This window comes from Amia ocellicauda, chromosome 8, assembly GCF_036373705.1.
Source record: "Amia ocellicauda isolate fAmiCal2 chromosome 8, fAmiCal2.hap1, whole genome shotgun sequence".
NCBI lineage: Eukaryota > Metazoa > Chordata > Actinopteri > Amiiformes > Amiidae > Amia > Amia ocellicauda.
In genome coordinates this window covers 39,567,862-39,589,861 of record NC_089857.1, presented here as the reverse complement: position 1 = coordinate 39,589,861, position 22,000 = coordinate 39,567,862, and the positions used below count along the sequence as shown (strand labels likewise).

The 22,000-nt window shown below is 39.7% G+C and overlaps 1 protein-coding gene across 1 annotated transcript in view; it reads right to left on the bottom strand.

Annotated features, from left to right (window-relative positions):
• The window catches only part of LOC136755019 (A disintegrin and metalloproteinase with thrombospondin motifs 19), a 67,631-nt gene that overhangs the window by 6,320 nt on the left and 39,311 nt on the right, over positions 1-22,000 (bottom strand). The window contains exons 11-21 of the mRNA XM_066711367.1: positions 20,394-20,495; positions 17,823-17,968; positions 17,484-17,653; positions 12,920-13,047; positions 11,385-11,505; positions 10,010-10,090; positions 8,570-8,727; positions 7,002-7,155; positions 6,616-6,751; positions 3,272-3,476; positions 2,561-2,713 (exon numbers count right to left, since the gene is read on the bottom strand). Of these exons, the coding sequence (XP_066567464.1) occupies positions 2,561-2,713; positions 3,272-3,476; positions 6,616-6,751; positions 7,002-7,155; positions 8,570-8,727; positions 10,010-10,090; positions 11,385-11,505; positions 12,920-13,047; positions 17,484-17,653; positions 17,823-17,968; positions 20,394-20,495 (1,554 nt within the window). The remainder of the gene's footprint in view (positions 1-2,560; positions 2,714-3,271; positions 3,477-6,615; positions 6,752-7,001; positions 7,156-8,569; positions 8,728-10,009; positions 10,091-11,384; positions 11,506-12,919; positions 13,048-17,483; positions 17,654-17,822; positions 17,969-20,393; positions 20,496-22,000) is intronic.

The window sequence follows — 22,000 nt, the reverse complement described above, 5'->3', positions numbered from 1 at the left end:
GCTCGTTGGACTGATTGACCTGCTGCTGACCGGGTCTTCCAGACCAAATGGAGAGCAGACAGACCACTCTGTTGAGAGCCTCAAGTCCAACAGATGAGACGTTAGTTTACATGAACGTAATCATTCTGGGATGAGGATAATAAATATGGGCATTGCCACCATTTAACTTGGAATGTAAAATGCACGGCTTGCAAATCAAAATATATACTTTTTAATTATGATTATTATTCTTAATAACAATAATAATAATCATCATAATTTATTTGTACAAATAGCGTTTATTAATAAATCCACGTGGCCCTTTTCAGTAGGCTGCTGCCTTTGATTATTAATAAATTATATTACAGTAACCTAGCATCAGACCACAAGCCAAGCCAAGCTTTTAAGTCCATAGCTTTGGCCAAGGCGTGAGTGAAACACCAGGTTTGCATTTGGCTGCTGCCATTTGAGCTTTAAACAGGCTGGGAGCATTCGCCAAGCTAAAAAAGCCAGTCATAAATACTTATAATTCTGCAAAGACAGCAGAACATTTACACTGGAGACGTGATTAAAAACTGCTGATTGTTACAAGCAGACTTTAAATATATTCTCACACATTAGCTATTCACATATTATACTGGATTGTACTATAAAGGAAAGTGTATGTGCTTCTGTACCAATCCTAATTCAAGAAATGCGTTTAGCTGAATCAAATATAACCAGACTGGTAATTCTGCAAATCCGGCAGTACAATTTTAACCTATAGAGATGACTTATTGTGACATTCCCAAAAATGAATTAGGGAAGAAAATACAGGAGCCGCATTTTCCTGTGTCAGTCACCTTTTCATCTCTCGGCAGACAACTTGACATCCCAAGGCTTTTTCTGTGTACTTTGTAATTTTCTGCCTTCCTTGACTTAACACAATAAGGCTGAATGGCAGAACTCAATGTCAGGCTTTTCAAAGAGCAGGAAATCTGAGACGTTTCTTCCCCACAGGTTTAGATTAAGGAGGCTCACGTGAGTGGAGTTCGGCTCTAGCTGCACTGACCCCTTAAGCACCAGCAAGACCCCGAAGGTGGAGAAATTCAGAGAAACAGCAAGTACTGGCCTGACCGCTTCCTGCTCCCTACATGGGACACCGGCCACCTACCCGGGGTCAATCTAAAAGCAAACCACTTCTTCCTCACATTCAACTATGTGCGAAATTCAATCGACAGTTATCTCATGAAAGGTTCGTGTTCTTAACTGACTATTTCATTTTTAAATCAATCATTCTACTCTTTTATTATTTATGGTTTAATGTATTTGTTTCAAATTTCCTAACTCAAGACCGAATCACACCTTTGTTCTTAGAACCGTCGCAAGAGGGGGGTGATGGGAAATGTACCTTGACACCTTGTCGTTCATTAAATCCGTATAATTATAAATGATTTATATAGCATTCTGTAAGTATGAAAGGATCGCAAAGAACACACATGGGGCACGCTTAGAGCAGCAGCCCAGACAAGCTTGAATCTTCGGTTCCTGAGATCGGCAGCACTGCTAGAAGGTCAAATATTTGACACAGCTTTTCGAAAACGAACTGCCTGGTCTCTCAGAGGAGATCTCCTCGTGTCACTCAACAGGTGGCAGAGACATCAATGTCAAACACACATTCTTTCTGTTCTAATCCCTCCAACACCTCATAAAATCACCAACCCTGTAGGAGGTAGGGGTGTTTTGGTAGTGCATTAGGAACGGCTGGTAAGCTTACATCTCTGCATTTCCCTTCAAGTATTTCGGTACTTGTATCATTAGCATTTCATACTACAATAAAACCACAATAGAATATAACAAAGATTTTAAATTACATTTGGTAATAATGTCAGCTACCCTTATCTTTTGGGAAGGTAAACATTTTCTACAGGGCCGGGTGCATTGAAGACAGGAATTATTAAACTAAACTAAACTAAACTAAACTAAGTGCTACACTGAAAAATAAGAAATAAACTAAAAAACAAAGCTACATCTACTATATACTATTGTTATACCTGTTAATTTTATGTTTTTGTTTCTGTTAGGTATCAATAATATAAAATTACCAGACAGTCTGCTATTTTTCAAACATTACTTATTAAAAGTATTTGTTTAACTGCATGCATTATAGTAACAATTCAAACTGAATGTGATTTAAGGCAATTCAAGTTTAAATTGCCACTTCAGAAACTTTTTTCAAACAGTATGTTTATTGAAAGCGTTTTCACAATCCCAAAAAGTTCTGTGAACAAATTGCTGCAATTAATTTACAAAAAAAGAAATAGTCTGGATCCTACTGCCAAAAAGCAAGAAAACTTGGACCCTTAACTGGCTAAAAGGGGCTTTGCTGGGCCTAGAAAACCCTTCCCATCCAAAATATATTACAGGGCGAGCGAAGAATCTTTAACTTTGATAAGTGTAAAAATATACGTTTTTTTAAGGTTCAGTTCCTATCAGCAGCTGGTCTTAATAAACAAGAAAGAAGGCCGAAATGAAAGCCAAGACAAGTGGGAAAGCAGGGGAGTTGGAATAAACAGAAAGGGCCTTTACAAGCGTCTACAACCTTGGACCAGTCTCCTGTTCTCCAGACGTAGCATTTGGAGTAGTCCTCGCAGTCCTCCACCTCGCGGGGCCGCGTGGACAGGTCACACTTCCTGCGGGGGTTGGTGCACTTCACGCTGCGGTGGCGGGCCCCTTTGCCGCACTTCACGGAGCACTGAAATACAAACCGCCCAGGTGATTACGATCCACAGGAGGGCCAGACCGCCACACACTCAACTGACTACAGACGTCCCCCTGCATTCCTGTCATCTGTCCTGACACGTCTCTGGGAGGAAGAGTGCGGCCGTGACCAGAATTCCACCGGGTGATCAAAGAGGAGAGATATCTCCTCTCCCCAGCGTCAGCAGGCGCTCCTGGCAGCTGTTTCGGTTTAGACCCTCGAGATCGCCTCCTTGCACAGGTGAATTATTGGCCTTTGCATACTTGCAGCCAAGTTGGCATTAAATCAAATGTGCTAATGGAAGGTCAAGTCCAACTGGCTCTGCTGGATGCCTCAGAGATGGGATGATTCTAAGTTTAGTGCGCTAGGGGATAGGGTCACACAGTGGATTAAGCAAAATTCAGATAGCGTTTGTGTATCAGTATTGCTCAGGGCGATGTTTTGGACACAGATTTGAACAGTATGTCTCGGCTAAGACACTTTAGGAATGTTAATGAATAGTAAGATAGCAGAATGTTTATAATGTGCAGCTCTTGCAGGTTTCTCTTTTACCTCAGACCACACTCCTGCCTCCCACACGGTCATACAGTCCTGTCCCTCACAACGCTGGGTGGACGTAGGTTTGGGACCAGCACAGTCTCTGTCTTTGGCCTTGATGAGAGTGCCGTTGGGGAGCTGCTGTGTACAGGCCACCTGTCTGCCCTGAGATCCCTTTCCACACGTCCTGGAGCAAGTGGTCCACTCTGTCATCATCCACCTGAGGTAAACACACACGTTACCTGGGCGACAACGGGCTCCATCTGATAACACTGTAAACATTACTCACAGTGACATCACGCAGGTGCAGGAGAAGTCATTTCCTGAGCCTCTTTTTTCCTGCCTTGAGCATCAAAATGTTAGTGTTGGACTCTATTTTTCTGAGCTGACATATATTCACGTATACCTCTGTGGAGAAGGTATGGGAGGAATGTCAATACTTGCGGTGCATAAATAAATGAGAGCCTTAAAAATGTCACCTAGCCTAGATGATGGATACATATGAGAGGCAGATGTGAACAGAGAAATGTGAAGGGGAGCTTTGAGAGATTTGTTATTTTGTACCTTCAACAAAATCGGGGCTATGGGAAATAGCAGACAGCCAGCTGGCAGACGGAGGAGAGAACAGAGAAATACAGCCAGACAAGCAGATCCAGGGGTTTCAAACCTCCATTTTCCTTTCAGATATCAGATTGAAAGATTATACAGTTCAATCAGATTGTGGAATACACAGTATTGAGGTTTAGTCAAGCAAGAATAGAATCGAGCTTCATCCAAAATCCAGAAAGGAGAATGAAATCAGTGTGTAATTGTGAGACTTGAAAGGGACATGTTTATTACTGGAGTTCATTTCCCTGAAAAGAATTACGACAATGCTATTTTTATTTGACCTGCACATCTTCTTGAAGTGATCTTTTTTACTGCAATTGTTTTTACTGTGCCAATACATTTACAAGTCTCCAATTTACTTAGATTGTAATGGTCTGTGAAAACTATCTCCTAATTTATTTGAGCTCTTCTGAAATATTACAATATACACTCACCTAAAGGATTATTAGGAACACCTGTTCAATTTCTCATTAATGCAATTATCTAACCAACCAATCACATGGCAGTTGCTTCAATGCATTTAGGGGTGTGGTCCTGGTCAAGACAATCTCCTGAACTCCAAATTGAATGTCTGAATGGGAAAGAAAGGTGATTTAAGCAATTTTGAGCGTGGCATGGTTGTTGGTGCTAGACGGGCCGGTCTGAGTATTTCACAATCTGCTCAGTTACTGGGATTTTCACGCACAACCATTTCTAGGGTTTACAAAGAATGGTGTAAAAAGGGAAAAACATCCAGTATGTGGCAGTCCTGTGGGCGAAAATGCCTTGTTGATGCTAGAGGTCAGAGGAGAATGGGCCGACTGATTCAAGCTGATAGAAGAGCAACTTTGACTGAAATAACCACTTGTTACAACCGAGGTATGCAGCAAAGCATTTGTGAAGCCACAACACGTACAACCTTGAGGCGGATGGGCTACAACAGCAGAAGACCCCACCGGGTACCACTCATCTCCACTACAAATAGGAAAAAGAGCCTACAATTTGCACAAGCTCACCAAAATTGGACAGTTGAAGACTGGAAAAATGTTGCCTGGTCTGATGAGTCTCGATTTCTGTTGAGACATTCAGATGGTAGAGTCAGAATTTGGCGTAAACAGAATGAGAACATGGATCCATCATGCCTTGTTACCACTGTGCAGGCTGGTGGTGGTGGTGGTGTAATGGTGTGGGGGATGTTTACTTGGCACACTTTAGGCCCCTTAGTGCCAATTTGGCATCGTTTAAATGCCACGGCCTACCTGAGCATTGTTTCTGACCATGTCCATCCCTTTATGACCACCATGTACCCATCCTCTGATGGCTACTTCCAGCAGGATAATGCACCATGTCACAAAGGTCGAATCATTTCAAATTGGTTTCTTGAACATGACAATGAGTTCACTGTACTAAACTGGCCCCCACAGTCACCAGATCTCAACCCAATAGAGCATCTTTGGGATGTGGTGGAACGGGAGCTTCGTGCCCTGGATGTGCATCCCACAAATCTCCATCAACTGCAAGATGCTATCCTATCAATATGGGCCAACATTTCTAAAGAATGCTTTCAGCACCTTGTTGAATCAATGCCACGTAGAATTAAGGCAGTTCTGAAGGCGAAAGGGGGTCAAACACAGTATTAGTATGGTGTTCCTAATAATCCTTTAGGTGAGTGTATAAAATTGTGGCCATCATACACCATGAAATAATTTTGCTCTAGGTTTTTAAAACAAAAATGTAAGATGAACGCATACTGAAGAGCAAATATCCATCCATCCATCCATTTTTGAAACCGCTTATCCTGGTGAGGGTCGCGGGGAAGCCGGAGCCGATCCCGACAGGCATAGGGTGCAAGAAGAGCAAATATCATATTTTTAATTTTAAAGATTACTTCTTTACATGACAATCCTGTTAAGTAAAAGGTATTGTGTAAAAACAGAATAATGTGTCCACAGAAAATTATATTACATTATAATTATAATTATACTTATAACTATTATCTAAAACAATATCAACAATCTGCATTGATAGGTATAGTTGCGAGGCTGGCAGAGAACATGTGAGGTAACTACTCTTTATTTATTGGGCTTGTCTTGAAAATACTGCAAAGAAACTTGAAAAGAGCACTAACCCAGAATGCTTCAATCTGCCACACACACTTTCATAATAATTATATATTTAATTGTATGAATATGGCCCTGATTATACATTCTTTGAACACATTGGTTAAACTTTTGCCAGTGCTGTATAATTGTGTATTTAAAACATTTATCCAATTTCATTTTGAACATAAAAGCAATAATTAACTGACAGGCTAAAGAAAGAAATATGCAGTTGTGCATAATGATGGCAATATCTGTTCTCTCCCTGCTCTGTGTTCCTCAGAAACCTTTAATCCCCAGCATTCGCTTCATGCGTTTCTCATTTTGAGTTTGGAAGGGATCAGGGTCTCTTTCATAGTGACAGCAGATATAATAGACAGAAAGCTAAAATGTAAAATTATTATTATTATTTTAATTAACAAGGTTTTCAGGGATACAGCCAAGCTGGTAATTTTCCAGACCCCTGGTGTTAAAAACCTTTCTTCTCCTGTGAAAAAAAGCTCTGGCATCTTCAGTATTTCAACAGCACCCAGCACTCCCGCTTCATTTTCCTTCCAAGGATGCTTATCAGTGGCATCTTTGTGGGGGAGCACTAAGCCCTTTATAGTTCCTGAAAGGAGTGCTTTGCAAACTTGCTGAGAGGATAAGTCGATTAAAACACGCAGTTCAAACCTGGTCTGGCAGGGTTGATCGTTACACTTGCGTACTTGGGGCTCAGGTTTGGTCAGGTGGCGGCACCTCCGGTTGTCTACCACACTGGTTGTCTTGTTCAGGATCTTGGTGCAGGACACTATTGTCTTTCTTTCCCCTGCAAGGAGTGGAAAGACACAAATAAATACACAGGAGCACCGGAGCTGAGCTACGACGTTTGATCAACAAACTACCTGCCGTTACGATCTGATATAACTATTGTGATATTTCATAATAATAGTAATAATAATAAGAAAAATTACTGTCATGAACATTATTTTACCTAATTAAAAAGGTATAGGAAGGGAGGGCAATAATATGCATTGAGAGGCTTAATGATTTCTGTGGTTCATGTCAGGTCAACGTACCTCCACCACACATGGCATGGCAGTCCTCCCAGCCCGAGTGCGTCCACATGAAGAGCGCCTCCGAGGCCTTGCTGCTCTGGTTCTCGGGCAGGGGCTCCGTGGGGATGGTGTACTCGTAATGGATGCCATAATTCTGGTCATTGAACAGCAGCACCTGGAATCAAACAGCACAATAACAGCTACAGTAGGAGTGACAGAAGGTGTCCTTGAGTGATGAAGAGCTCCAGAAAGCCTACGAGGTTCCTGTACCGTCTTGCCCGGAGTAGAAGAGCAGGGAGGGAACATGGTGCTCGGTGGTGAAGAGAAATATGCCCCCCAGCCACACTGTAAATCTCAATCCGACCTGGCAACTGAAATCTGACTCTCAACGTGTAACTAATCATCAGTATCTCTTCTGAATTCATTACACTTCTGTCCAGTCTGAAGACCAGACCAGACAGTAGTGTCATTTTTTATATATATATGTTTTCTTCTTGTAAAATTGAAGTCCCAACTCTTATAAATTTAGAGAGTTGGAGTGTATTCTGTACTCTTTCAAAAGGAGCTTTTGTTTGACCTCAATGTTTGCAAAATTAATAAATGTCGAGCTGCTATATTGACTGTTCAAAATAGGAATCTGCTTAGTCTTCTATTATCTTCGATTCAAATGACAGCAGTGGAATGACAAGGGCTGATGATGATGATGATTATATATATTTAAATAACATTGCATATTAAAAGCAGCAACCACGCATAATCCATAATCCAATCCATATAATCCAAGACCTGTTTGCGCTGTTTCTCATTTTACTTTCCGATTTGGTATGGGTTTATTTGTTCTGTCAAAGAACCTTGTAACTGTAACCTTATCATCTCAATAAAAATACATGAATATTAAAATATGAACAGGAAAATACATGCTTAATGTTAGTGCTGTGAGAAAAAACTCTGGAGCTACAAGCTTTTTGGATACATATTAATTTGATGGCGAAAAATGTAATTAGAGTTTGCACACCGTTTGCACTTCATCCACACCATTTTATTTCGCTGGGTGACCAAACCTCCCACAGCAGTTCATTTAGTCCCATTAATGAGAGTGGTAAGTGATGTTGATCAGTCAGGGGAAAATCCTATTAAACCGACACATCTGTAATCTTGGAGATGGTGGAACAATTAGTTAACGCGGCCAACACTTTGAAGGCGGTGGGTGTCTGCTTAAATGTGTCGGACTTTAAAACACAAACAAAGGAATCATACACGAAGGCAATAAGGTGTGAACTGGAAAGCCAAAGACTAAAGTAAATGACAACACGCATTTCACACTTCCAGATCAGTATCGATGTTACAGTTTTAGATCTTATTAATTACTTTTGTTATATTAGTGAGATGGAATTAATAAAATCATGTTCATCAATGTTCCTACAAATCAGCCTAGATCTTTCTTTCTTTCTTCGGTTTTCATTTTACTACTGCACTCTGGTCAGCCTTAATGTAACACTGAGAAGGTGCTCACTTTATGTCTGAGATGAAAGTTATTGATGGAAAGTAAATGAAACACCTGGAGCAAGTTTGTTTTGCTTATTTCATACCAAAAGATGTAAAGGTGAAGTAGTGGGGCCTTTCGCAGAGATTTTCTCCCACAATCCCCTTCTGACATAATGGACCGTTGTGCCAGCGATGTTAAAGGAACCGGGGTGCTCAATCTTCCAGTCGCTGTTGATGGACTGCTTGCTGGCATCTCGAAGTGCTGTAAGGACAAACAACCATTTTGTCCTTTGGGTTTTTCTTTTTCTAATTTCCCAAAATGTTGTAATGGAGGACTATGCTCTGTAATCACAAAAATTGGAACAGAGAACAAAGCAACCTTACTCCTCAAAGCAAGCATAAAGGGGACACATGTATTAACTTATTAAACACTAAGATAATTATCTTACTGAAGCTCTGTTGTCTTTTCCAATTCCATTCTGTAAAAAAAAGACAAATGTTTCTGTGAACTTACCTGCTGATCACAAATTATTATAGAAAAATGAAAAAGCTTTGAGCAGTAGTTCAAATGACCTATACATGAAAGACCTCATTGTTCTATGTTCAGAGCTCAGGGATGGCGTACTGCTTGGCCAAAGACATTTGTCGTTTACCTCATTTGGCGGTTTGACTGAGTGGACATTTTAAAAGCCAGGCTGAAAATTGATACTGAAATCTATATAATTTCCAACGAAGAGCCTGTGAAGTTTCTTCAATCGGGCGTCTCATTTTCTCCTTTCGAAAGCAGGAAGATCAATATAAAAAACAACACAGACTCTTCACCGCTTTCCAGAAAGAAAACTAACATCATGTTTTGTACAGATTGCAATATTGAACACAAAGGCAAATAATAATAAAAAGGTCATACCTATGAAAGCAATTTAATGCGCCACAAAATCCTCAGAAATCATACTTTTAAAAGCCACCCTTGGTCAGCTATGCCGGAGCTAAGCTTGCCGTTTGCGGGTAAGCTCTGTTAAAGTGTAAAGCTCTTTTGATTGATGTGAGCCATTCTGTACGATTCATCTAGCTACATGAAAGAGAGACTTTTGGCAGATGTATTTTTCTTGGTAGCTCTCAGCTGACACATATTATGGCCCCTTCTGTCCAATGAAAACCACATGACACACATGCTATTTGGCACACTTGCAATTTGATAAGAGCAACTGTCAGACTCTCAAACACCATCTCCAGAGACATGGGTGATTGTGAGCTCGACCAAAGACTTTTACTTCATAGAATCGCTCACAAACAGTTCCAAATGTGAGAATATATAATTATATCTGACACAAGGCATGGCTTACTTCCCCCAAACTTGTAAGGCAATTAATATATCAGGTGGTACCAGTGCACAGTAGTCCAAAATAATGATCCTGCCTATCTGATTTTTATGTACAGAACTGCTATTTGTTGTTTTCACCATCACAGTCTTTACAAGGATTTCTTCAATAGCACTAATGAAAAAACTTATTAATAAATGCTGGCTCAGAGGTATATCATTTTACCTAAATAGCTATGGGCCGGCTTCTCTTCCACTACTTTGATTCGTCTTGCCCCTGCAGGTATGACCACGGCTTCAACATAACCTGAAAAACAATGATAGATACATATTGAAAAGGCATTCATTATTTGGTGTGATGGCTCCTTTCCAAGAACTTGTAAATATGATCATGACTGTTTCAGCTGTTCTAGAAAGTTTTAATCCTATAGTATTTATAAATATGACCATGTGGGTAACTGAGCTGGGGTCTTTCCACCTTGCTTGGAGTAAGAGCCCAATTATGTCACTCATCCTACCTCCTGCAAACCATTCATATATCTGACTGCTATCTTCTATATGCTGTCTATGTCATTTCAGTTAAAGTACTTGGTCCCATTTAGCTGCAGAACAAAACTTAAAGTGCTTTCGGCTTCCGAATGGGAAAAAGTCTACAAGCACATAAAATCTCAAATCTTCTAGTGAGCAAATTTAAAATTTATTGGAAAAAAGGTCCCCGCGACCCTCGCCAGGATAAGCGGTTTTGAAAATGGATGGATGGATGGATGGAAAAAAGGTCCTAAACCATAAACAAAATTGGGGAAAAAGTAGTTTGATGCAGATCATTTAAAAGTGAAATGAAGCAGATCCCTATCTCCTCATTCACAGGTACTGTCAGCAAAGTCTCCAACAAATATGCTAATATTTTAAGGAATTTGAGAATTGTACCCCATCCACACCCCCGGCACCGCAGTAATGGTGAAGTGCCCGGTGATATCACCCTGTCTGAGGCACGGTCCAACTGGCCCTCTCTAAAACCCAGCTGGAGAGACATCTGATCTTGTTTTGCTTGGAAGAAGCCTGGCACACCCCTGTACACTTAATGGATCAGGCAATTCATGCAGGGTCCTTAATTACAACGAAATGTGCCACACACCGTGTCAGCCCACTGAGGCGGTTTCCAAAATTTGGCAACATGTTTTTTTTTTTTTTTAAGTAACCCTTTTAATCATGTCCAATCTGTAGGCCTTCGCAGAATCTCTCTGATTACTTTTGTGAAACCACATGTGAGAGCCCTTTTCTTCTTTAACCGCTCCATCCCCGAGGCCATTATCTTTCCACACCAGACGCATGTAGGTTTCCCATGTTCTCCAAATAAAAAGCAACCCACTGTCACACATTCACAAAATCCAGTTAGGTTCAAGATGTTAGATTCTTTCACGAAGGGCATTATCCTCAATGGACGTGGGAGCAGCGGGTCAAGTCTGGCAAAGTCATGGCAGCCCTTCAACAACCTGGATGCCATATTTATTTATTTAACTGACTTCCTGCAGTTACACTCAATGTTTTTGTTTTTTTTAACCAACAAAGCAACAATACAGATAGGCAAGGGTTCGGTATACCTGCTCCTCTGGTGTGGTTGAAGTCTCCTTTGATGACTTTGCATGACTTCCCGTTTCCATTGCAGATGCCACAATGGTCTTCCCTGGAAGAGGATCCAAGAATGCCATCACAGCCCACTTTCTGTGCAACAGCAGAAAATATCACATCAGCTTCGGCAGGTAATGCATCCGTGCAGGAAATATTCCCACCAACGAGCTCCTGTCCCTCTCAGAGACACTCTTTCTGCGGATCATTACAGAGTATGGTTCTGCAGGGAAGAGTGGTTGCATATCAATGGAGGATATCAATCGCGAGGAATTCTCTTACCAACCGAAAGGCTACAGGAAGTGTTTCCACCATTGTGGGAGCAAACCCACGGTTAATTCACTAGATACTGATCAGCAGGGTAGGACAAATTGAACATCAGTTATTTACAAATATACGGGCTATAACTATTCTTTTATGCATACAATATTGATAGTCATACATAACTTTTAGATTTCTTTCCAAAAATATTGAGAGTGTACCTGAATTTTTTTGCTAAATGGACTATAGTTTCACTATTTGTGGACACTGCCGTTGATGCATTTTTTCACATTTGTTCACCTATACCTGTATTTTCCTGGTTGAAATGTAGTTCAGCATCATTCAGGATCATTAGAACTGTCCTTCTTTAAATAAGAATAAATAACAGTTGTTAACTGGAGGGGGGGTAAAGTAAACTGACATTATTTGAGGGCAGACATCTGCTAAGTGTTTTCCATCTGCTACTCTACTTTTTCTCGTTGTTTTCGATGCATGATGCAGCAGGAGAGAGCCGGCCGGCATCATCACCTGGAGAAGCGGCCTAATCCCTGGACACGCTAGATCATTTTTGGCTCACTAACTGGATTCCTTCAGGCCATTATGTGCCAGTGCCAGGATATTGCAGATGGTCTGTGCAAGTGTTCAGGAGGGATGATGCACGTGTGAACTCCCTGGAAAAATGACCATCCGGTGCATCTGCCGAATACAAGACAGTGAGCTGGGAAAAAGAAGGACTGCATTACCTCTTTTTTCTTTCCTCCCTGAGAGGAAACCATCTTTCCGTGGCATCCATTTATTACAAGTCGTACATTTTCTGACACACCAGGTTCACTAATACATTCTTCTGAACTGAAGGGACGGACAGATTTAGAAAGAAGACCCAAATTGTGTTAATGTCGCATATCTAGGGGTTTGAAAGATTCTCGTTTGATATATGAATTACGGAAAAGCAGATTGTATTGGCGAACAACAACTTTTAAAAGGTATTCAGTATTGTCAGGGTGTCACTATTAAACCCCACTTACAAATCATTTTAATTACCTTCCTAGATATACAGAACAGAACTGTGTATGGATGAATATAATATTTGGGTTGGAGGGCTTTACAAGAAAAATATTTCAACATGAGCTTCTGGGTCATCACTGAGTCAAGGCCATAATCCCATGATTAAATATTGTCTCTTACTGTTACTATTACTATCCCTCTGTATCGAGTCTGATGAGTTGTATCGGGGAACCGATCACCATACCTGACACGTCCCATTAGCACAGATCCCAGACTCCTGAGGGCCACAAGATGTCCCATCCAGCACTTTCTCTGCTAAGAGCACCGGTTGCTCCTTCCCAGACGTGGAACAGAACAAGGTGCAGGGTTTCTCTACCAGGGAAAAACAGGGAAATTTTATCAGTCGTTTTGCCTGGTACTTCAACAATTTGGAATGCCATACTTTTTTTGCTTTTTTTTAGTCTGTGCCAGAGGAAAGGTATGTACCATATCACTTATTCTTATTTGAGCAGACAGTAAGAAAAATAACAGAATAACAACTGGGACATTGTACAAAGCAAGCAAACAAAAAGTACAGAAAAAACACTGTAACAGATATAATGATTTAATCTGCATACATTTCAATGTGTTGCTTTATTCAAAAAGCTTATTTTCCAGTTCAGATGGTGTTTCTGGCAGTATGATTTTATGAAAGGCGAGAAAAGGTATGGAATTAAATTATACTTTTCAGGATGAGGTCTACTTCAATATCAGAAAGTGTATAACATCTGCCATGAAAGCAACTGCTCATCTCTGACTGGCAGGGATAATTAAAACAAGCTCCCCACTCTCCATTGGTTGGCAGTGGAACAAAACATGTGACCTGGAAGATAATCTGTATGACATTGCATTTTCATCAGACTAATTTTGAGACCTAGTGGGTTGGGAATCCATTCACCGGGAGAGACAATGCCTGGATTGTTCACCTCTCAGATAAATGCTCTGATAGCATTCTAATTATATATATCTTTAAAAAAACAGAATTCACCTTTACTGTGTTCCAGTTTCATTGTTTTAATCCTCAAGACAGGGTTATGACAAGGGTGGAAAGATGCAAGGTTTAGTTTGAAACATTGCCAGTGAACAAAGATCACATGTCTGCTTATGTCATGTATGAGGGGGAAATACAGCTGTGCTAGGTCACAATAATGGAGATTTGTGATGTAGATTAAGTGTAAAAAATATCACAATTATATCTAATTTGTACACAAAGATATGTAATTTACAATATTAATGAGACTTTAAACAGAAATCTTCTGAATGCAAGCCAAATGTCCCACGCACTGGACTGGACACATCTTATTTCACAGCAAATCAACATTTTGAGAGTGGAATTACATACAAATTATAAGGAAACTAATCATGGATGAAAACTTTCTAGGGAATAACATCTATTAGTCTGACATTGTTAACTCCATGTGTGGATTTACAGCTGTAAACATCTGATACCCCTCTTTGCACACTAAAATCTCATGCTGAAGAAGACAGGTTTATTATATTGTACTGATCCTTGCAATATGCCAGGATTTGGCACTAAACACTGTTTTAGGACAGAAAAGAGTAACCTCAGTCCAAGGCATCCATTAGATGTGGTATTCGGCCAAAATCCAGCACTCACTATCTCAAAAATCTCAGGCCTAAAAGCCAAGTGGTTTTTGTTTTTTTATTCTTGTGCAAATGCCAAAGATTCTGCAATGCACAATGCCCAAACAGCTGGATTACTCAGATAAGCCTTTTTTTCCAATATGCATGCTTTTTGTCCTTTTTCGTTTCAGCTGTAATAGTTTATATATTTACATTATGCAGTTACACAGTGGCCAGGAAATATTAACAATTACTATCATGACAGGTAGGAATTCCTGTTTGTGATAGAATTCTATACAAATCTTTCTATTTCCATTGCACCATATATCTTTAAGTTAAAATATATAGAGATATGTAATACTCTAAGTTACATACAATCTAAAGTGACTGCAGGAGGTTTCTGAGATGTCTCCAGCGATCTATGACCACAATCCTGTTCTTCATTATCTGAATCTTAGTGACAACTCTGAATCTCTGTTTGTGCACTAAAAAAATGCACTGGCAACGACCAAGTCTAAATGTAACTTGTTAACATTATTACAGTGTGTAAAATAGTTTAGAAACCAATATTTCACCATATACTCTTATTTATGTTTCCCATCCATCCTTTCCATGAACATAGTTTAAGCTGATTATCAAAGGTCAGAGGTCAGGCAAAACATCAACAACCCACACACATGCCTCTGCAAGGAAAAGTCAAAGGTTGGACTCACTTCAGGGGATTAACTGGGGACTACTTTATCTAACAGCTCTGTGGTGCAGTGTGTGGTCATCTGCGGTTTAGGTATGTCATATCAGGGGCACAGGCAGACATCTCTAAAGATGATTGCCAAACATTGGTCTGGTGAGTCAACAGCATAGGGGGCAGGTAGAATGAAGTCCTGGAAACGTTTGAAAGTGAGATCTGAGGTCTCCTATGAATCTTTTTCAGGCTGTGCAGACCCTGGATATCTGGAAATTTACCTGTATAGTTTGTACTTAAAACGCCACATTCTGAACTCATATATTCAAACATTAAACACTTTGCTTGGTACCTCATGGCACAACATAAGAACTGAGTCCATTCTCTAAAATACTATTACATTTAAAAACTGAGAACATTAGTTTTATGGTATACACATCTGCATGACCTTTTTTTTACTGAGTGTGCAACTTCAAATACGAAATAGATGAAAATGGGTAATATATTACAGCTGTTTCAATAAACCAAACTATTTTGTCATAGCACTTCCACAAGATTTATTTGATCATATCATCTCATGGATGCAGATAAATGATAGCTCAAGCTACATTGATTAATATCTCGCTTACAGAGTTTTTTTAAAACCTGAAAATGTTCAACTGATAATGTTAAGTATTGTGCAGTAGAGTTCAACAACAGTTTCAAATTATACTGACATGACGTTAAGCGGCCATTGAAGGTCTTATGGACATTTTAAACTGGAGAGATGGAATTCAATCTATATCATAATTCATCTAGTTATATATACGTGCTATCCAAAGTGTGGAGTATGATGCTGTGTCTGGTTTACAGATGACAGAAAAGTTTCATCAAGTCAATGGGTTGGGTTTGAGTAATGAACAAAAGCTCATGCAGAAGGCATGTGTGGTTCTGTCCACGCCTTTAGGGCATGAACACAATATTTCACACTTGCATTTTCAAACATTTATGTACCCGAAACTCATATAAAAAGACAAGCAAACATTATCTAATCAACTACTTTTCAAAGTGCTTATTTAGAAATATATCAGCTGTATTCTTTGCAGTAAAATAAAGTATTTAAGCATATATTCCATACACTTCTGCAGAGCTCACACGTTGTTCTGCATAGGAAGGTTGATATTTATTCAGATAATATTCTTCAGCTGGCTTTTCAAAGCTGTGAACAAAGCTGGGGCTTAATGAAGAACGGCCCACTCCTGCTCTTACAGGATAAACCAGTACCCATCGGTCTCGCTGCATACTAGTTACTCACACAATAAAAGCCTTGACGCTGGAAACGGACTTATGTTTTGACCAGAGCTGAATGGCTATAAGGAAAACAAGCGATTCTGTTCTGTGTCAAAGCCGGTGTGCGGAGAGCTTCCCAGGCCTGACCGAGAGGGCAGGGCAGACACATGAAAGGAGCTCTGTGTTCTGCCAGGCAGACAGTCTTCGCGGTGATGTAATCTCACTGCTGATTTCAGTTTGCCATGTCTAACATCTCCCACATAAAAGCACTCTGCGATAAATTGGGCCCATATCTGAAAGGCAATTGTCACTGTATTCTATTACAGCAGTTCTATCCAGTACATGGCAGTTACGTACAGTTAAGCGGAACAAGGATAAAGATATATATAGAGAAACAATTTAATAATAATATTCAACATTTTAAGTAATAGATTTAACCAAGGCAGTAAAACAAAAATGTAAAACACGCCAGGGTACATTTAAAACAGATGTTCATTAATTACACATTAAAGTACAGCTGTGTAAAACTGTAAATTTAAATTCTCAAAGAATCTGCCACCAGTGACTATCTGCTTGCTTTTACTTATTGAATTATTGAATATAACTTTCTTTGTGCAAACATGCAAGAGCCAAGATCCACCTGTATAAATATTTCTGCAACCAAAGTCTACAGGTCAATATTTTAACAATAAATAATAATGAAGAGTGTTGGTTTCAAGAAACTGAGCAAAGCTAATACGCGGTTTTGGATCATGTTAGAAGTAACATACGAAACGAGAGACCGGGATCCTCAAGGTACACTTAAGTGTTTTGATGTCAGCAAATCACTGTCTTGATGGGCTTTCATCACACAATGATTCATGATGACTTTTGAGTCGGAAGGTTTGTAATGGTCTTTAATTGTCATTAGAGGTCTCCAGTGCGCACACACACTCTGTGTAGGAGAAGAATAAACTCTTGGAGATTGCTTTTCTCTCCTTCCTTAACAATACTATGTTGAAATACATCTATGATTGATCGTATCTTTCATAAAGTGGGGAGGATGCCTATGATTGAAGGGAACAAATTGATGCTCTCTCCCTAAACCTCCCCTAAATCTACACCTATTTATTACCATATACATATACATTATGCATGTGAACTTGAAATGTTAGTGTATGCTCATTTTGCAGTCCATTAATTTCCCTTAACATGCAGATGGGATACGACTATGTAATAAAGCTATCCGTATTACCATCGTCCATTACAGAGTACCAGTGGAGGGCGTGCTTCTGAAAGGACGGCCGGTTGAAAGTCTGGCACTGCAGGTCCCTGAAGGCAGGCACTCCCGCCGGACAGGGCACATTCTCACACACTTTATACTGCATCCTGGAGTCAGGGCAGTCCCTCCCTTTAGCACTGGGTCTGTGGAAACAGGATAGATTTACAAAACTGCCAAACAATCACATCTAGAGAGACCCAAGTATAAAAGAAAGAGTATCTTTAACATTGTGATGCACTGACCGGGGTCTGCTCTCGAGAAGGCCCGAGGTGGCAGGAACCAGAGGACTGACCTGGATGGGGCTGCAGTTACCTGGGATTGTCACACTTGCGTTGCCGAGCAATGATCCCCGTGCTGCAGGTCCGGCTGCAGGCTCCCCAGGGCCCCCAGGAACTCCACTCTCCATGTGTGTGCTCGGGCAGGAGGGCCCGGCTTACACACTCGCCCGCTCGGCACCACTGCCAAGACACAGGACATGATAAAGCCTTCCTACAGTGAGATTACTCCCGATTGCATTGAGAGCTTTTACATAAATGTGCTCAGTTTTGAAAAATGCAAGTAAGTATACAGGTGACGAATACTGTTATCACACCTGTACCCGTTAAATAGCATCACACAGTTATTTCCCACTGAAGACCAGTGCATAATTGACAATAGGTATTCTAATAATAGCTGAACACCAACTGCATTCATTTCATCACCCATGTGGCACTTTAAAGCATCTCTAAACCCACATCCCAAACCACTCAGAGAGTGCCTGTGCTTGTTTTAACAACCTTGGCGGTATTTATCCTCCACACAGTTTTCTCATTCAATTATTCCCCAGAGATGTAATAGTGTTTAGGTCGGAAGCTGAGGGGATTTTTCCCATATCCATCTTGTGCTTTTTTTAACACTGTGCTTCACTGTTCCACCGTTTTTGACCATACTTCTAGAAAAGTCATGTTGCACTGGTATCGACATGGCAATTTAAAAGTGATACACCTCATCTGACCTGCTACTAGGGTCAACAGATTACTCCCTCCCTTGTGTATTATGTGATTGGCGCTCAGTGGCTTTCTCACTGTCTGCCTCACACTAGCTAACGGAGTCTGCTTCCAGTTCACAGCTTGAGACATGTTTGATTTAATATGGCGAGAAGTGAAACTGCAATATTCAGATTGTCACACAGTTTCTCACTTACAATTATATAACTATTTTTCATAGTTCCAGCCCCTAGTTACTTGTAAATGTGCTGTGAGGTCTATCCAATCATGCCTCAGAAGCTTCTGCCAGGTAACCCAAATCAGCAAGTTGCATCTGCCTTGCAAACTGTATCAATGACAGTCGGCAACGAACTACACCACATGTTTTGAGCAGATGAAATGCACTTCATACAATAGTCTTTGGCAGGAATCAAACGCTGACACTGAAAAACAATTCTGTCTTCTACTCCAACAAATAACTATGAGCAAAGTATAGGTTTGTAGTTTGCTGTTAGCATGTGGGTCAAAGACTTGATTTAAACCAACCAGGTGTGGTTTGCGTTAGGGTTGAGGCAAGGTTTAGGGAAAGTGTCCAGGTCGTGTGTAGTGATGTGGGGATATTCTAGGAGATGTGAACTCTACTGAAGGGATTTTAATTGGATTTGCTTTCCTTTAATTGGGTTTCCTTTTTGAATCATTACTTAATTGGTAAATAAATGTATACAATGATCAAAACTTTTTTCACTGATACATCAAAGAGAAAAACCTATAGACAAAGCCATCTAAAAAAAAACCTGTTATATTGGAAGCCACAGTTCATAAACAATGTTATCATAAGCACGACTTCTCCACTTTCAGTTAAGTGTAAAAGTTGGCTCGGTCTTCTGATTTTGACTGATAGAACAGTCCTGGCAGCGGACATGCATGAGAGTATAGGTACTTAAACAAAACGACTCAATAACAGTACTTATGAAAATCCCCGGGTTTTTTTTACACAGAACTTTTTTTTTAAGTCGAACAGATGCCACTAATGATTTGATTCGGAATACATAATGTAGTGCAATAAACCCTTTCCTTCTTTAAGAAAAACAGGAAATGTCCTACTCCCCCCCTAAAGAAAATAAAACAATCCCAGACATAATGTTTTTGGAAGATAATGGGAAAGGATGAGAACGCTGCTTTCATACAATGGTTTACAATGGGATTTCAGATTCTGCCAGTAGCACTATAAGCCAGTGCGGAAAATGACTATGTTGCTGGAACACTTCAAATTCCAAAGGGGAATGTAAGAAAGTCAATACAGCTACAAAATGTATCACACAGATTACCAAATATTTATATATTATTGTCTGGAAATTATACAATTATTTCCCATGATCACAATTTCTTCCACAAGAAGCCGAGCAGAAATTGTAAGATATAGCTAATATGCCAGTGGTTATGAGGTCAACTGATTGCACACATGTGTGGTTGGAAATCCCTCTGGAGAACGAAGCTGTTTATAGCAATCATAAACAGATTAACTAAATGAACATCCATTCATCCCTCTGTCAGGGATTGTTTATTTGGTCTACTGCCCAACACACTTTACTTAAACTTGGTAGGGTATCAAGCATGTACATATATATTGTCATCTCTTTTCTCCCCCAAAAGGTTGCTTGACAGTTAATGATGTCACACTTTCCCTGACCTGGTTTAACGGTCCCATTTCTGCACTTGATAGAAGAGTTTAATTTAGCCTTGAAAGATTTAAAAAAATTAAAAAATACAGTTTCTGTGTATAGTTAGACCTGCCCTTTATCTTTGTTAAATTGACAAATACAAATACTGACGTTGCAATGTATCATCTTTATGTCTTAGTAGTGATCAATCCATTGTAATTAACATAAAGCTGCATGTAAAAGGGAGCATTATGTACCTTTCCCATGTCACATTCACTTCCATCCAATGGGGGGTCAAGCTTGGTCTTACACTCCTTCTCCCCTTCCACTCGGCACCACAGCCCAGAGCAAATGACGTGCTGGAGAAAACAGGCAAAGCACAAACAACACCATGACGGGTATCACTACAGCTGTTGTGCCTCTCTGTTTGTACACCATAGTTTTTAAAACACACAAGAATACAATTTTTTCAGTGGATAAATCGTGGAGAGTTTGAAGCGTAGTTTCGTACCACTGCAAGAATTGTCTACTTTCGTAAAATGGTTTCAACTTCTACTGTGTTTATGTAAGATTTGGAAATGCTTCACGGTAAACGTAAGCAGTGCGAGTAGCATCGATCATACATTTCATCATTAGCTCAATTTTTCGTTTCTAGATAATCTAGTACAGAAACAATGTGTGTGTGTGTGTGTGTGTGTGTGTGTGTGTGTGCGTGTGTGTGTGTGTAGGAGCGTGAGTACATTTGTTATGTTGTTTTCTCAATGCCAATTTGGAAATAAAACACAGGAAACAATGCGTCCCATGAGTTTACTGAAATGTGCAGATAAGTCTTAGTTAGTGCATTAAGCCACATTTTATCAGTGAAGTCATTTAAAAGAACATTTCTTTTTCTAAACAAATATTAATCAAAGTCTACAGAGGAAATAACTAGCCAATGTTTACTTAAGATATTTTATTTTTACTTTTTGATTCAGCTAAGCTTTTAATTGAAACAATTAGGATACATAACACAGGCTGTAAGTCACCACCTGTCAATGTAGACTAACACATTGACCAACAGAACAGAGTTGTTTCAATACACTTTCTGGATCAGTTTTCTTTGGGAAAAAATGTAGACGATAAAGCAAATACTATTCCAACTACACCAAATAATTACATATTTACTAGTGTATTTACTAGAGTGAAGTGTATATGCAAACATTATATATGATTGTGAAACTATACTTTTTGATATTGGACATCTGTAAGGCAGATGGAATCTCAGATAATTCTGAAGATTTTGCTTATTTGTTATTCACTCTTACATTCATCAGTTTAGTACACATGCTGTGCCACCTCATTTGATTAAACATTCTCTCTCAAAATGAAAAAGAGAAGATGTAATGCATATTTACTTCAACCATTTACACATAATTTGTTTTTGAGAAACATAAACAAGTTGCTCGATAGGTGGCCTTTGGGCAGAACTCCCTGAGCCATGATCCTGAACCATACATGTAAAATTAAAGCAATAAAGTTTTAATTTAATGAGCATGGTTTTAGCACAGAATTGGCAGCACGGCAAAATAAGCAAAGTGAAATAAATCAGATTTATTAGTATCTAGGGAAAGAAAGACAATATTACTTGGAATATTTATTGCAGAATGACCTGGGAGATTTGATATAGATACTTTCCAGAAAAAAAGATAAAAGCTTTTGCTGCTCAGTCAAAATTAAAGATAGCCACACTGAACTTAGAAAGAAACATTAATTTCCTACTAAACAAAATTGAAGCCAGGCTGTTTTTTCAGAGTCAAAATAAATAAAAGGCACTTCTCACCAAGGAGACTTGCAATCTGAGGTTTGCACTTCTGAGAAAATTAAA